Source organism: Hermetia illucens, chromosome 3 (genome assembly GCF_905115235.1).
Source record: "Hermetia illucens chromosome 3, iHerIll2.2.curated.20191125, whole genome shotgun sequence".
Classification (NCBI taxonomy): Eukaryota; Metazoa; Arthropoda; class Insecta; order Diptera; family Stratiomyidae; genus Hermetia; species Hermetia illucens.
In genome coordinates, this window is record NC_051851.1 from 148,977,173 (window position 1) to 148,993,196 (window position 16,024).

The 16,024-nt window shown below is 44.9% G+C and overlaps 1 protein-coding gene across 7 annotated transcripts in view; it reads left to right on the plus strand.

Annotated features, from left to right (window-relative positions):
• LOC119653199 (nesprin-1) overlaps window positions 1-16,024 on the plus strand; it is a 205,957-nt gene that overhangs the window by 48,209 nt on the left and 141,724 nt on the right. For 4 of the 7 annotated variants that reach the window (XM_038057765.1, XM_038057767.1, XM_038057762.1 and 1 more), the window contains 6 exons: window positions 597-658; window positions 7,524-7,796; window positions 8,038-8,085; window positions 8,198-8,370; window positions 8,437-8,719; window positions 8,777-11,371. In XM_038057765.1, coding sequence (XP_037913693.1) covers window positions 597-658; window positions 7,524-7,796; window positions 8,038-8,085; window positions 8,198-8,370; window positions 8,437-8,719; window positions 8,777-11,371 — 3,434 coding nt within the window. The remainder of the gene's footprint in view (window positions 1-596; window positions 659-7,523; window positions 7,797-8,037; window positions 8,086-8,197; window positions 8,371-8,436; window positions 8,720-8,776; window positions 11,372-16,024) is intronic. The other 3 variants (XM_038057766.1, XM_038057768.1, XM_038057764.1) reach the window with 1 other exon arrangement.

Consider the following 16,024-nt stretch of genomic DNA (forward strand, 5'->3'; position numbering starts at 1 on the left):
AAGCGGATCTATACTATGCAAGGATTGATTTTGTGACCACTATCAGAGCCCTGATTTGGCAAACCCAACGGTATCCGTTTGTTCAGCATTCATACTAGTGGATGCAAGACCTACCTTAAGTCTCTACTGCAACTAAGAAAGTACGGCACCCGAGTTGTACAAAAGACTCTGTTTACTATGTGGACATAAGCACAACCGCAAATAACGGGGCCGAGAACACATTCATCGGAGTTCTTCTGAGACATATAAGCTCCGAGGGCTAATCCGGTACCACCACGTGGAGGCTCTTCTTGACTATTTGGTCCTGATTTGGTCGGCAGGGTTGCTGTCCCGTCTGCCTTCTGACCGCTTCAGGGCACCTCTCCGTGCAGGTGAAACATCTAGATAAGAAGCTTCTTTGAAATAAACATTAGCTAATGCTGCTTGTACCTCACCCCGCCGCTATGTACACATTGAACTATCGTGGGCCCAAGCATTGTTACATAAAATTGTTTTATCGATAAATTCTATCAAATTTACTTGGACCTTTTTTTATTACACATTTTTAATAACTTTATCGAACTTTTCTTTAAATTTGCTTTGGTTTTCTTTTACAGAGGAACAAGAGAGAGTACAGAAAAAAACGTTCGTGAATTGGATCAATTCCTACTTATCAAAGGTAAATATTTGAAACTAAATTAAATATATGAAAGCAAACTGTTCTCCCATTCTATGAATTCATTCTCCCTTAACCTCGCATTGATTCAGGATTTAGATTCAAAACTACAATTCAGGGAACAAGATTCAAAGGGTACAAAGTCTCTGTCTGGGATTTTAAAGGGTATTTACCTAATTGCACTAAGGGACTTGTTCTTGCGCCCAGCGTTCGATTTCTGGTTTCTGTCATGGATGTTTGTGTCTGCCTTTGGGCCTGTCTGTGGACTTCAGAGCCTAAGGACAAATTCCAAGTATGGATTCAGAGAGTGTCCTACCTTCGGCTCAAACTCTCACCAATTCTGCGAGACCTCGGAAAAAGAGATAAAGGACATTCATTCCGACCGCTTTTCGCAGGGAAAGCACTTCTGCTCGCGACCATGCGTCTTGGCTGCGAACCCTGTTTTTCGTCCTACTCGGCCTCCGAACAACCCAGTGAGAGCAATTCGCGAGCAATTCGCGAACAGCTCCGGGGGAATGGCGTGCGTGAAGAACTTAAGATTGCCCGCCGACCCGGTGCTCAACATCAGGTCGAGTTTAAGTGACACTGATGTGCTGCGCCTGCTCACGGACTGCTCCTATGTGCTACCCAGGAAGAATATTAGCACAGAACAGCGTCAATTAGACTTTGGTATTGAGATAACTGCATTTCTAGATTTTAGATAAGGTAGCGAGATGTAGCGCATTTAATGCGTCGTGCGACATAAGTTCGATGCCACCGGCGGCAGAAACAACCCTCCCTAGATAAATAAATTCACCAGCGTCACGGACGTTCTGCGCATTAATGCATATAGAAAGAGTGCGATTACACGTCAGACTAAGAACCTTGGATTTATTAGTGTTTATTTTCAGTCCGAGTCTACTTGCCTCTCTTTCCAAATTCAGAGCTATTTGACAAGGTCCATGACACGCTAATTTCATCAGCGCAGATGAGGTATTTAAGGAACGACAGGCTGCGCTTTGGATCTTAAATTGCACTGACATTCGATCACGGCGGAGCCCATAAAATTTCGCGGCATTATATGTCGCCCTGATAACAGCTATTAGTTTCACCAGAATTTCCCTCCTGCATAGGGCACTCCAGATATTATACGTTGCTCGTTAATTCCTGTCAAAAGCTTTCTCAAAATCGATGAAAAGCAGGTGAAATAAAAGATCTAAACTCCACGCGGTGTTCCAAAATAATCCCTACCATGTTAATGGGAAAGAGCGAAAACCAACCAGCTCTCTGTCAATTAAGGTGTCCTTTGATTATTTTAGTTCTTAGGGTTATTTTATCTTTGCTACGACATGGATCATGTAGATACCCCATAAACGATCTTACTCAAAACGGGTGCCCTGTTTTGGAATCTTCAAGATCACTTTCTGTGGAAGGCCTTGCTTTCTCAGGATCTCTGTATCAGTGGAAGTAGAAGATTTTTAGAGACTGAAGGAGAAGCAATGAATAGCTCCACTGAGAGAATTTAAAACTCAGCGGATTTACTCCGTTTGAGTGCATCGATGGCCCAGTTAATTTATCTATAATTTATAGTTCGAAGAGCAGTTTATATCCGCACGTTACGATGTCTACCCATTTCATCCACAAGAAGCGAAATTTCACCGGATGTCTTACGGTTATGGTGAGGTGCTTCTTCCCTTTCTTCAACTGCACATCATCCCAGATGAGAAGTCCACGATTGACGTTGTTCCCATGACCATCGAAAGATCTGCGACTACATGCAAGCCCTTTCTTGATGCAGTATACACTTCTGAAATCATTGCGTTATGCGGCATCTTCCCTTTTGTCACTGCGCACACTACGTTGAACTTCCCGGGATTTCGATCAGTATCGGGGTTTAAGCGATAAGCGATGAGTCCCCGTGCAAACTCGGGTCTGATCGCCCTGATTAGGCTTTTGGAGCATTCGCCTACTGCATCACGGCCGGCAAACCAACGGGAGTACAGCGTCTCCCGGTGCTACCATTATGGAGTTTCTCCTCGGCCACTTGGTTCTGGCTTGGCCGACAGGGTTGCCAGTCCGTCTTCCTCACCGCCACCTCTGAGCACCGGTCGTCATCGGACAGTAAAGCCTGTAACCCGCTTTGTCCATCGATCCGCTTTCATGATTCTGCAGTCAAACAGATCTTATGGCGCCCTTTCGGGATGTGGCCGAAAACCTGTATAGTACCCGAGAAAAGAGCATTTCTGATGGCGGCCCACTGTTCGTTGATATCCTCAGTGTATCTTCTGTCCGGTGGATGGTGCAAGCGGTCAATGTTGAACTGAAGGGGTCGCAGGCTCCCCACCTGACGAGAAGCGGTGGACGTAAAACGCAAGGGAACCACAAGACCGTGTTTCCCCATCATATGTCCTAGCAAGATGCTGTCAGTCCATCTTGGCATTCAGATCGCTCACCATGACACACAATGTTATCTTTAAGAAGCTTCTCCTGAACTGCGTGAAATTGGTTGCAGAAGGCATCTTTCTCTAGTATATTGGAAGTGTTCGATGTACCTTACAATTCTTAAACCAAATCGGAATCTCAGAAGACAGTCAAAAATATGTCAGAAACCGGCTCTCAAGTCAAAATTACGCACCTTGCGGTAGCTTTGAGAAACAAACCGACGCCGAATTCGCGTCTGGTACCAATTGGCTTTCCAGAGTACAAAAGTACATTGCTGCATTTGAGACAGGAGTACCCTTAGGCTTAGAAAACGAGCGTCCTGAGGAACCCCATACCCCTCCGTTTTCGAGGATCGTGCGCACATTGCAAAGACCAATCATTATCCGTTTTCGTCAGCCAAGGGTTGTAGCAATGAGGTCAAGCGTTTTTGACGTGTCGGTAGCAATGAAGTTTCAAAATTTGCAAACTACAAATGTCTATGCTTTTTAGGCGCTTCTTGTGACAAGGAGGGAAGACTTTGAGCGTACTTTTAAACTACGATTCACAGATAATCATCATATGATATGCATCCCACAATATCAGAACAGGGATCCAAATTCTCACATCTTAATGATCCAAGGCCGAGGGGATATCTTTTTCTAGACTGGGTGTTTAAGAATAACACTTTTTAGCGTTTATCTAACATCGAACGAGACGGTACCGGATTTTCGATGGAGATTTCAGCTTTGCGCTGGAAAAAACCGAAGTAGTCGTCTTGATCAATAGGTTCCATATCGTTCAGCGCGTTGGCTATACCGTCAAAACCAAAGGGTTATCGCTCGGCTCGAAGGTAAGTTCCTTTGAGCAAATTAAAACAGCACTGGAGAAGCTTGCAGCTGGCGTCTCGGCTTTATGTCGGTTAGAGACGAATGTTGGCGACCCTCCGTCTACCAGGAAACGCTTCCTATGGATGAAAAGTAGTCGGTTTTGCTCTATTGCACTAATGTTGATCGGCAATCACACCTTTCTCTCTCCTGGAAAGTGGAATGTTAAAGAGCTCTGGCAGTTGGAGTTATGCCGCGCATGACGCTCGGGTTTGGATCCAGTTCGAGCGGTGTAAACACCGGGTGGCAAGGAGGTTCCTTGAACTAACAACTCCCTTCTTCCTCTCTGCTCTTGTTGGTGAAAAAAATTCACTGAATTGAAGACTCTCTAAGTCGGAGGAGCTGGAGGACGAGCCTAAAGTAGTGTACCAAACGGTTCCACGCTATTTCTTTGATGATGAGGAGGTGTTTAGTAGATAGTCCGACGGCGTACCATTGCGGGATTCACCAACCCTACCCAACACAAAAAAACACACTGGCATACTTAATGGGAAATGCAGGAAATAACCGTGAGGTTTCTAGATACATAGAGATACCATTGATTCAGAATTTAGTTCAGCACAAAAAGGACTACATTACATTTTGTGGATTCATATTCATTTTTTTTTCCCGCAGAGGTCTCCAAGCCCTTTAGAGACCCCAGGAGGATCGTCTGGAGAAAGTTTGATCAGGTAATTAACAACAAACTTTCCGGTGCGCAAATTAGTAGGTTTGGTACGACAGACTGGAGTCAAAGGTCGCGGCTCAGGAGAAGGCATTCGATACCGCCTTTAAAGTCTCGTGCCCTACTAAGTACAGCAAAAAAACCCTGCCACCGTGGTGGAATGAAGATCTCTCTAGTCTCAGGAAGCTGACCAGAGAAATCTTCAACATCTGCTACTGGCAAAAATATTGGCAGCCATACAAGGACTGCCTGAAGAAGTACAAGTCGGCCATCAGGAGCGCCAAGAGGCAGTCTTGGCTGGACTATTGTCAAAACATCGAAAGCACAAGTGAATGCGCTGCTGGTTCAAACGCATTTACCCTCCAACGAGGAGGATGGTGAGTCAGAACCTTGTTTAGAGGGCTTGCGGCAACCCCAGCCGTGCGACTCTATCAAATCGATAATTACCGAGGATAGGATCGGCTGGGCTATAAACAGCTTCTCCGCATACAAGTCTCCAGGCCCAGATGGCATAATGCCAGCCATGCTACACAAGCAGCAGGAAAGGGTTGTGCCGTGGCTTGTTGAGATTTAACGGAGCTGCATCTCCTTAGGATACGTGCCGCAGTCCTGCAGGTGCGCACGAGTGGTTTTCATACCGAAAGCGGGCAGGCGCGGTCATGAGTCCGCGAAGGACTTCGACCAATCAGCCTGACCTCTTTCGTGCTGAAGACCCTAGAACGCGTCCTGAACATTCACTTAAGGACGATTATGGAGAGAACGCCTTTCTCTAAGTCCTAGCATGCCTACTTCAAAGGAAAATCGACAAAAACCGCCCTCCACGAGGTAATTGGCACGGTTGAGCGGTCGCTGCAGTACAAGCAGTATACCCTTGCTGCCTTCTTGGATATAGAGGAAGATTTTAACAACGGCACTACCAACGCCTTCAAGGAAGCCTTGACCGGTATTGGATTGGAGGGGTATCTCACACATTGGATTATATCCATGTTGAGTACCAGGGTAATCCAATCGGATCTGGGAGGCAACCACTTCATCAGAACTGTGAACAGAAGCACGCCCCAAGGTGGCGCCATCTCACCGGTGCTCTGGTTAATAGTAATGGACAAAATTTTACGTACATTGGACAGCAGCGGGGTGAAGGTGGTGTCGTACGACTTGGTGATATTAGTATCAGGGATGTTTCTGTCCATTATGAGCCACATCATGGAAGGAGCGTTGCGAAAGATATGCCTGTGGGCCGCAAGATACGGACTCAGCATAAACCCAACCAAAAAAGCAACTGATATTATTCACCACCAAGTCAAGGATACCTGAATTCCATCTACCACGGCTGAATGAACAAAGATTGGTTCTTTCCTCTAATGTAAAGTATCTGGATGTAATCCTGGATCCTAAGCTAAATTGGAGGTTGAACATAGAACTGAGGGTTAAGAAGGCCTCTATAGCCTTCTATGCTTGCAAGTGAACCTTTGCAAAGAAATGGGGTCTGCGACCGAGGATGGTTCTCTGGATATACACCGCTGTAGTGCGTCCGATCCTAACGTACGGCTCTATTGTATGGTGGCAGGCTTAGAGAAAAAAATACAATAGAACGAAGCTTAATAGGATTCAAAGAACCGCGTATGCGGGTCCTGCCCGGTAGATGCTCTCAATGTACTCCTGCATCTCCTCCCCCTAGACCTCCACATTAAATATGTTGCAGCTTGCATTGCCATCAGACTGCTTGAGTCCGGATGCTGGGCAGCAAAGTCCTACGGCCACAGCAACATCCTAGATGAAATATCTCGGGAAATCTGGGCATCCCCCACGGACATGTCACGCGCAAGCTGAACTTCACGAGAAACTTTGCTGTGGACCCTCCAACCAGGCCGCGTGTTGCAAGAGTATGACACAGTATTCTTTACGGACGAATCAAAGATGGCCTATGGAGTCGGCGCGGGGGTTTTCTCGAATACACATGGTGTATCCAAGTCGTATGGTCGCTCAGGTTTCGCCAGTATATTCCAGGCGGAAATATTGGCGATATTGGAAGTCTGTCGATGGCTGGAGCGTGATTCGAGCCCCAAGCGTAACATAGCCATCCTGATCAACAGCCAAGGGGCCATCAAGGCCTTGTACTCAACGACGACATCTTCCCGGCTGGTGCGGCAGTGCAGAGACGCGCTTAACCTTCTGGGCGGGGCGATCAAGGTCACTCTCCTCTGGGTTCCCGGGCATAGGAACATAGAGGATAATGAGCGGCCTGACGGATTGGCCAGGTAAGGCTCTGCTCTTGGCAGTCCTTCGGCGAATACAGTCGGTGTTCCGCTGGCAGCTGTCGCGGGCCGAGTCTACTCGCACTACCTAGCAGCCGCGGGCCTGAGATGGCGAAGGCTTACAAGCTGTGCCAAGTCAAGGGGAATTTGGCCCGCTTATAACATAGCCCGTGACGCGTGCAAATGCATTCAAGGTTACGGGGGCCTGCACGGGGCACTGGTCCATAGGGGAATTCGCATTGCCGAAGCTGTGGAGAAGGAAGGGAACCCTCATGCACTTTCTTCACGATTGCCCAGCTCTAGCCAGAGTCAGGCTACAGACACTGGGTAAACCATTCTTGGGGACCTCTAGCTGCAGGGTGGGAGAGCTGCTTTCCTTCGTGAATGCTACGGGCTGGCTCTGAAGATCCGAGCCGGCTGGACTCTGCCTTCCTACTCCCATAACAACAGTCACGGTCTTAGGAGTTTGTGGCATCAAAACGGCGCACCAAAGCGCTAATTGGGTTCCTCGGAGCGGCCACTGATACCTACCTACCATATTCATTTATTTAAAATTTAATCTCAGATCTCAAATGGATGAGCTTCTTTTAACTTTAGATTCTATCTAATAATCTAAGATATATTTATGTCTGCTTCTCATTAATATATAAATTATCCTTTTCCAGCGTATTCCACCACTTCGTGTGGACGATTTAATAAATGATCTTCGAGATGGTACAAAACTTCTAGCCTTGTTAGAGATACTTTCTGGAGAGAAATTACCTGTAGAGAAAGGACGCGTTTTAAGACGTCCACATTTCCTGAGCAATGCCAATACAGCACTACAATTCCTTGCAAGCAAAAAAATTAAGCTGGTCAACATTAATCCAGCGGATTTAGTGGATGGACGACCCCCCGTTGTACTTGGCCTGATATGGACAATTATTTTATACTTCCAGGTAAGTCAGTAGCTAAGATTGCACTATTTTTAAGATGCAAAAAAAAGCTTGCGTATATGCGCGATGGTAACTTGATATTCAAAGTAATATTCACGTAGTATTTCGGCTTTTCTCCAGAATTAAGTAATAAAGAACTGAGTTCGCAAGTAAATTAGATTAGTCAATGTAGCGAATTATTAGTCAGGTAGTTGTTTAATTTCATCCACTCTAAGTTGTAATATCTCAAAATTTTCTATACAAGCTACAAATTAGTAGGAAATCAATAGCTAGTCCTGAATACACTTCATTGGTGAGTTTGTGAGTATTTCGTCACTCGTATTTTGCTGCTTTCTTCTAATTTTAGTTTTGAATCTTGCGCCCATAAAATGCAAAGGATAATCAAATATTTTTGTCTTGTTTAGATTGAGGAAAATAGTCGAGCCCTTGAATATCTTAGTCGAAATATAAGCGGATCGGTGAGCTCCTTGGATAGTATTACTCAAGGATCCTCGTCGGCCACAGATACAAAAGCAGAACGCTGGAAACAAGGTGCTAGGAAAACTTTACTACAATGGGTTACAAACGCCCTTCCAAAGTATGCCCAGAGATACTTTAAGCCATTGAAAAGATACAGATTCAATTAATCTTTGGATTTTTACAGAGAGTCGGGTGTTGAGGTACGAGATTTTGGTGCTAGCTGGAGAGACGGTGTCGCTTTCCTGGCACTTATCGATGCAATCAAAGCCAATCTGATCAATCTAGCTGAACTGAAGAAAGCATCAACAACGAACCGAGCCAGATTGGAAACCGCTTTTGATGTTGCCGAATCTAAATTGGGAATTACAAAACTTTTGGATGCTGAAGATGTAGACGTTGACAAACCTGACGAGAAGAGTATAATGACATACGTTGCACAATTTTTACATAAATATCCTGAGCCCAAGGTTAGTTGGCTTAGCTTTGTTTTAAATTCAGATGCGCTTATTTGGTTGTATCTTTAGGCTACAAGACAAGACGCGGAAATGTCCTTACAAGACCAAGTGATAGATTTACTGAAGTGGCTCAGGGAGCAGACGAGCTACTATGAGCCAATGGCTTTGAACTTCTCATTTCCCAATGACTTTGGGTTGTATCTGAAAGCAAAGATAAATGTCAATGATCGAAGTGTCCTATATAATAAGCTCCACCACTTGGCCTCAAGTCAGAACTTCAGCCAAATGCCTAAGAAGACCTGGGAAGAGATCGACGAACTATGGCATTTGTTAGATACACAAATGTTGATGTGGCTCTGGTTCCTAGACATGAATTTGCCTGGGGACTTTGGAGAGATTGGCAAGTGGTTAAGCGACGCAGAGAAATTGATCATGGATAGGGACCTACCAACAGCTATGAATGAAGAGACAGCGGCGATTATTAGCCGTAAATTAGAAGAGCATAAAGCCTTCTTTGCTAACTTACCAAGAATAATTGAACTTTTTGAACATGCCAAAGCCTCTCCACTGGCGAGTCAAATTAATCCAGAGCAGCTGCGAATTATGGAGCGTCGACTTAATGAGATTGGACCCAAAGCTACAGAGAGACGAGTCAAGCTTAAGTTCCTGGAGCATAAATGCTGCTTGATAGCCTTTTTGAATTTAGTTGAGCACAAACTGAAAAATTGGAGTGGCAAGTACGGCTACAAGGAGCAAACCCAATCGATCTTAGAACAGTATAAGAACTTCGTGTCCAAAAATAAGATATTCCAAGAATTCAACAAAGCGCTAGTCGACATGCAGCAGGTGGTTGGCGAATACAAGCGTGACGGCAACATATCCAGAAATGAGATTGCCGAAGTAGATAAATTTATGAATGAAACTGAGGAGCGCTGGAAGCGTACCTCCATGCAGTTGAAATACTGTCAAAGCACATTAGAAGAGGTCATAGCTTGTTGGGAGCGCTTGATTCCACTAGAAAAGGATTTCGTTGAATGGCTTGAAAAAGCAGAGAAAATGCTGGGCGCTCCTGAAGATGACAGACTGGATTTCTTCCAAGATATTGGCCTATGGCAAACCAAATACAGCCAACTTTCAGATACGACAAACTATTTGATAGCTTCCTGCGAGGATCAGATCGCTAACGAGCTTAGAGATAAATTGCGCCAATTGGATACGAGATGGCAGCGCGTGTTCTCCAATACAGGACACTACATGCACGCTGGTGACACCCTTCGTGCTCGTAAGGAATACAAATCGGGCATTGAGAAGCTGAGCAGCTGGTTAAGACATGCTGAAAGGATTCTCGCTATGCAACCCTTCGGGGACATCGAGCATATCAAACAGTATGGTGGCGAGCTACAGCAATTATCCGTCGAAATTGATAGCATGGAGGAGTTATTCAAAAGTATCAGTAGAACCTTTCAAAAAATCATCCAAAACTTATCACGTGACGAAGTGGATAGCATGATGGACACACTGAAAAAAGAGAAGGAGGCATTAGTTCGCGTCCGCACCGAAATTCCAGTTAAACTTCATCTATTCCACCAACTCCTTACCCAACAAGAGTCGCTGGAAAGTGGCCAGAAGGAGATAAATCAATGGTTGGACGAAGCCGAGAACATGCTCGCCAGTCATTCACTTTCAGGTGGGAAGAATAAAATCAATGAAAGGCTTCATGCGCACAAAACATTCTTCTCGCGGACATTCTACTTCAAATCGATGCTGGAGAGCAAGAACAAAATCTTACGTAACCTGGCCCAAAGTGTTGAAGGTGAGAACAAGGCTTTCCCAAGTGAGCCTGCCAATAAAATGCAGCAACTAAACGAACGTTTCGACTATGTCACCAAACATTCCCAAGAATGGGAGCAAAAAATGCAGGAAGCCATTCGTTGCTGGAATCATTACAACGAAAGCGAGCGACTCGTATCTGAGTGGCTGTCGCAGGCTGAGATGTTGCTATCCGACAGGCACGTCCAGTACAATGAGGAAGAGAAACGCTTCCTTGAGGGTGCTAACCAAAGGTGGATATCTGACCTAGTTCAAGCTGCTAATGATCTTCTGAAATCCGTCCCAGCCGACGAACAACAAACAATTACCCGAGATGTCGAGAAAATCCAGTCCAAATGGCAGGATGTATTGCACAAAATCCCTACTCATCTATTGAAGATGGAATTCCGAACTATTGAAAACAAATTCTATGAAAAACTTGAAGAAGCCAACAAAGAGATCATCCTTGAGGAGCAGGCGCTCAGTCGTAGTGAGGATGTTGACTCAATCCTGCAACGTAATATGGAGTACTTCAGCCATGAATGGCATATTACAAACATTGAGAGACATCTGGACAGCATGAACCGTCTCTCCACCACATATACTCAGCGAAATCCCCAGGACACTTCGCTTTCCGAGGCATATAAGCAGGCTGAAAGTGTTCGTAACAAGATGAGTCAACGCATTGATGATATTCGCAGGACCTTGCAGCAAATTCCAGCCAAGTGGGACTTGTATCGTGAGAGGTTCAGTGAAATGGAAAGCTGGATGGATATGGTTGATAAGTCATTGAAGAATATCGTGAACGAAGTCAACAGTTTCGAGGAATTCGAAAAGGAGAGAGTTGTATTTCAGGTGAGTAAATAGTCTTAGATTACTTGAAGGTTTACTAACAGCTATAATTTATGCGCATGCAGCTAAAGGAACTCTTGGTAAATAGTAGCTTCTTAAAATATGGTTCTTTTAGATTTGGTCCACACGCTAGTGACTTCGCCAAAAGTTCTATCAAATAAGCCTGTCCAGATATTCTTGAGGCGCTCAAATCCCTCCCAAATTATTATACTTCGCATTATGTACCCAACACTTCTTTCCTTTTTTGTTCGTATACTGAGGAGTAACGATCTTAGAAAGACACGCCCATTCCAGCTCAGTCGCGCGAACATCGGAGCTGGAGCGAGTGTGTGTGGAATTCACACCCTTAAAAATCAATCGCGGTCTTTCCAGCTTCAGCCCCGCGAAACTACCACTTAGGTATTACTTAGCGGGTTGAATTTGTCTGTAGACACTCGCGTTTCTGCTTCGTTCAGATTCCTTCTCTCCATCGCAAACCTTAGGTAGCGAAATATCACATGCTCTAGAACCTGCTTTTTTTTCTATGCCACGAATGGCGAATCATATAACCCAGAACGATTCAAATACTGCCTGTAGCAACCACCATGTTCTGTGAGGAACTATAATAGATAATGTAGTTGTTACACCCTAATTTTTTTGAATGAATCTGTGCGTCCAGTGACCTTTCGTCGGCCTCGTCTTATTTGCATTGCCGGAGATCATGAAACTCTTACCGCATACCTGCATTCTACGTGCTCCTCCATACCTCTTCCATGATACAGCACAGTCATTTCTCTCGCCAGACGTCGATTGGAATCATGTCCGTCACCACCAGTACTACCTCATCTGATGCGGTTTTAAAAGCATTGCAACCCCTCAGAGCCAATTCATGTGCTTCCTTCTCTGAAAGTTTGCAAGCGTCTCTACACCGATAGGAAACCATTGCACTATTCCAGCTAGAAGCAACCGCCACATTTTTGCAAGTGCCGCGTGGGCACTAGCTGCTTTTTGACATACATACTCTAGGTGCCCCCTAAAGGTCAGTTTGGCAATTTGGCATCGATCATCGCCTCCAGATATTTGATAGCCGGCTTTGTGAGGACCATACGTCCAACGAACTCCACTTTCACACTGTTCTTCTTTCTACGTTATTAAGACCGCTTTTCTTTTCTCATCCGCCAAGGTCAGCCTGGTTATTTCAAGCCAGAAGTTTACCGCTGTCCCGGTCTTCGTGAGGTAAACCCCTACATCCTCAAACTGCACAAGGTCGATAATCGAAAAGAGTAAGAACTACATTACACACGACCCAGTATTGAGCCCTGTGGTACCCCGCTGTAACAGCGTATTCTTTGGAGCGCTCATTCCTCTCGTACCAGAGAGTCCTCTCTTTGTGAAGTAACTCTCGACCAGACTCGCTAAATTTCCGAAAACACCTACGTCCACTGACGACCCTTTAATTCAGTTCCAGTTGACGAAGTTGAATTGATTTTTGACAATCAACGCCAACACGGCACACAGCCGATAGAACCCAGTACACCTTTCACTAGATTCACAACCGTGCATATTGTATCTAGTGCAGACTGGGTGCACCAAAGCCATTGCCGTAGAAATCTTTTGACTGTCTCCATCATCTTCCCCATTGTATCCACCCGGCAGATCGGACGATATGATACTCGGCCTCTACGTGGCTTATTGGAGTAAATATTTTTTCCTTTTAGGTAAGCCTCGAAGCTGTATAAGACTAAACTCACTGGGGAAAAGACAACTGAACCTCGAAATATTGGTGTATGAGAAATATAAATTTTTATTCGGCATTTCAGGAAAATTTAGTCTTTTCTGACTAGAGGGGAAGTGGAAAGGGCAAAATTTCCCCTGGATTTTCCTCAGGGGCCTGGAAAGAAATTTGGGGGACCACATACCTTTCTATTTAGACTCGTATAATTTTCACCCCAGGCGCCGTTTTGTCCATAATTTTACCCCGGGGCCGGATTTTCTCTTTACGGCTCTGATCCTACCACATATTTCCAGTAGCTCGTCCTCAGCTACTGGAGGTAATGCGCACTCGTTGAGCTGACCCATTATTTCTCTTCTGCAACTTATGTGGTGAGGAAACAGAGTGGCAACAAATTCTTTCAGGTGGCGCGGGCAGGTCACCTGAAGTAATTTTTGCAGCCTTTTCATTGTCACCCGGTAGACCGCATACCAAGGGTTTATATGGGCGTGGTCGAACAATTATTTGAAGCACTTCTTTTTACTCCTCGGAATGGTTTCATTTAAACAGCCTTAGAATTTTTTGAGTGTCTCCTCTCATCCGTTGCTACCGGTCGCTCCCCCAAGCCTCGGGTTATCCCTCCTTGCCTGGGCAGATGCGGCTCATAAAATTTCTATTCAGCGATTCCATCAAAATAAATAAGTAAGTGTGATCTGAACTCTTAGAAACCACATATCAAATGCTTCACAGTAAAAAAAAAATGTAGCACAGACAATTTTGTTCAGGACATGCCGTCGCCCAAGTGGAGAATCCTTGATCTAACATAAAACCCAAAAGATGCCCCTTCCATCGGCTACAGAGTTTTGCAAATTTTCTTGAAATTACTGACAAAAAGAACTCAGTTCTGGACTTCCCCTTCTTTTTCACAGACTTTTTTCAAGTCTGTGGAACCTCCAAAATCAATTTTAGAGTTATACAACGCTTCCAGAAAATGGCCGCGCATAACTGTCAGAACCCAAGCCCAGCTCGCTTCAGACAGGGAGCTACTTCACTTGATTGCAGCAAGTAGTATTTCGCCAAGGTAAATTTAGACGGCGACGACCAGATTCTTGGAAGGATCAGTACCCAATCTATCTCAGCATAAAGAAGCTTTTTGATAATAGCAGAAACTGTAAAGTATTTCTAATTAAATTTGTTTGCTAATGCGATTGACATGGATCGTAAGATTGAAACGTTCTGAACCCGCGGCTTCGAACGGTGGAAAGAGGCCAACAACTTTTTAAATTCTTTTTGACAAATCAAAGTAATGTCGCCTCACTGCGTCTGTATGCGACTGTATGTCCTAAAATTGAACCAAGACGGAGTGATAAATAATGAGATATTAAAGAGCTGAAAGAAGTAAACTTTCTCTTGACAGGCCACTGATGCTAGGGTGATCTTTGAAGTGTCAGGACTTCAATTGGCTGTTGCGTTTTTTAACCTCCTTTGTCGTGGGGCTCCTGATTCCTGTCGAAATCAAGATAGTCGCAAACTTACCTAGAGTGCCAAGTCAAGGAATATTTTGCCCGCTTATAACAAAACCTAATCATGACAAATCCATACAAGATTACGGCGATCTGCATGGGGCACTAGTCCATAGGGGACTATGCCGCCAGGCTCGGCATACCATACAGTTCGCATTGCCGAAGCTGCGGCAAAGAAGGGGAAACCCTCAGGCACTTCTTTTGTGATTGCCAAGCGCTAGCTAGAGCCAGGTTACGGACACTGGGTAAACCATTCTTTGGGGGCGTCCGAGAGCTGCAGGGTGGAAAAGCTGCTTTCCTTCGTGAATGCTACGGGTTGGCTCTGAAGATGTGAACCGGCTGGACTCTGTCTCCTGGCTCTCAAAACACCTTGTAAGCATGGTGGGTGATTCGCTCTAGGATTTTCCAGAGTCTTCATAAGAATGTGCAAGATGCTTGTTGATCCTATAGATATGAATGAAAGCGTGAAAGCTTTTGTGTATGAGAGTTTCACCTTTCTCATGATGAGCCATTGGAATTGTGCGGACGGTTCCTAAATTTTCTTACGCTTCTATCTTACGAAGCTCTTCTAGATATGCGTCCCGATGCATATAGAGTTTAACTGGTATTCACATTCGCTTTTGTGGCATATGATTGACATGTTTGACGCCAAGGGTACTTGGCGCAGAACAATAGAGGAGGAGTGCGGATGTCTCGGGAAATCATGGAGGAGCTGAGGGCCATTTGAAGTTACCGCGACTGACGACGCATAGGTGTGGTTGGCATGCTATACCCCTAAATGGTAACCATATATATACATATAGTGATTGTCTAGGCTTCATCATTGGATAACTTTTATCTGAGGTATTTCCTATGTGAAGAGGCTAAAACCTGGGGATGTGATAGTCTTAGAAAGGCGGGCACACTCCAGATCGGTAGAATGAACACTGAAGCCAGAGCGGGTGGGTGTAAGATTTGCACCCATTAAAAACCATCCCTTTTTCCTCCAACCATGCCCTCTTAATTCCATTACTTCGGGTAGCCAATTTGGCTATAAGCTCTCTGCTTTTCCTCTTCTGCAGCTCGTTTTGAATCTCTACAATTCTAAAGGTAACTGTAAGCCAATTTTCCTTTAACCTGAAAATTTCCGCAATTATCTTCTTCGGCCTCACGTCTATCTTCAGAGCTTCGTTCAGACTTCAGCCCGTGAATTTCAGGCAATGGAACATTACATCATCTACTCTGACCACGTCTTTAACTTGATAGTGTCCGTAATGAAGATTGCATTGGTTTTCTTCACAGCGAGGATCACTTCAACCCCTTGCAGACACGTTTTACTATTCAGCGACTAGATCTCTTGCTTCCGCTTTGCGGTCTTTGCTGTGACAAGTCCTTCGTAAAGGCCACTTTTTTGTGCGTCTTACTCCAGACCAGACTTTTGGCTTCCTGCTCGGAAGGTGTAGG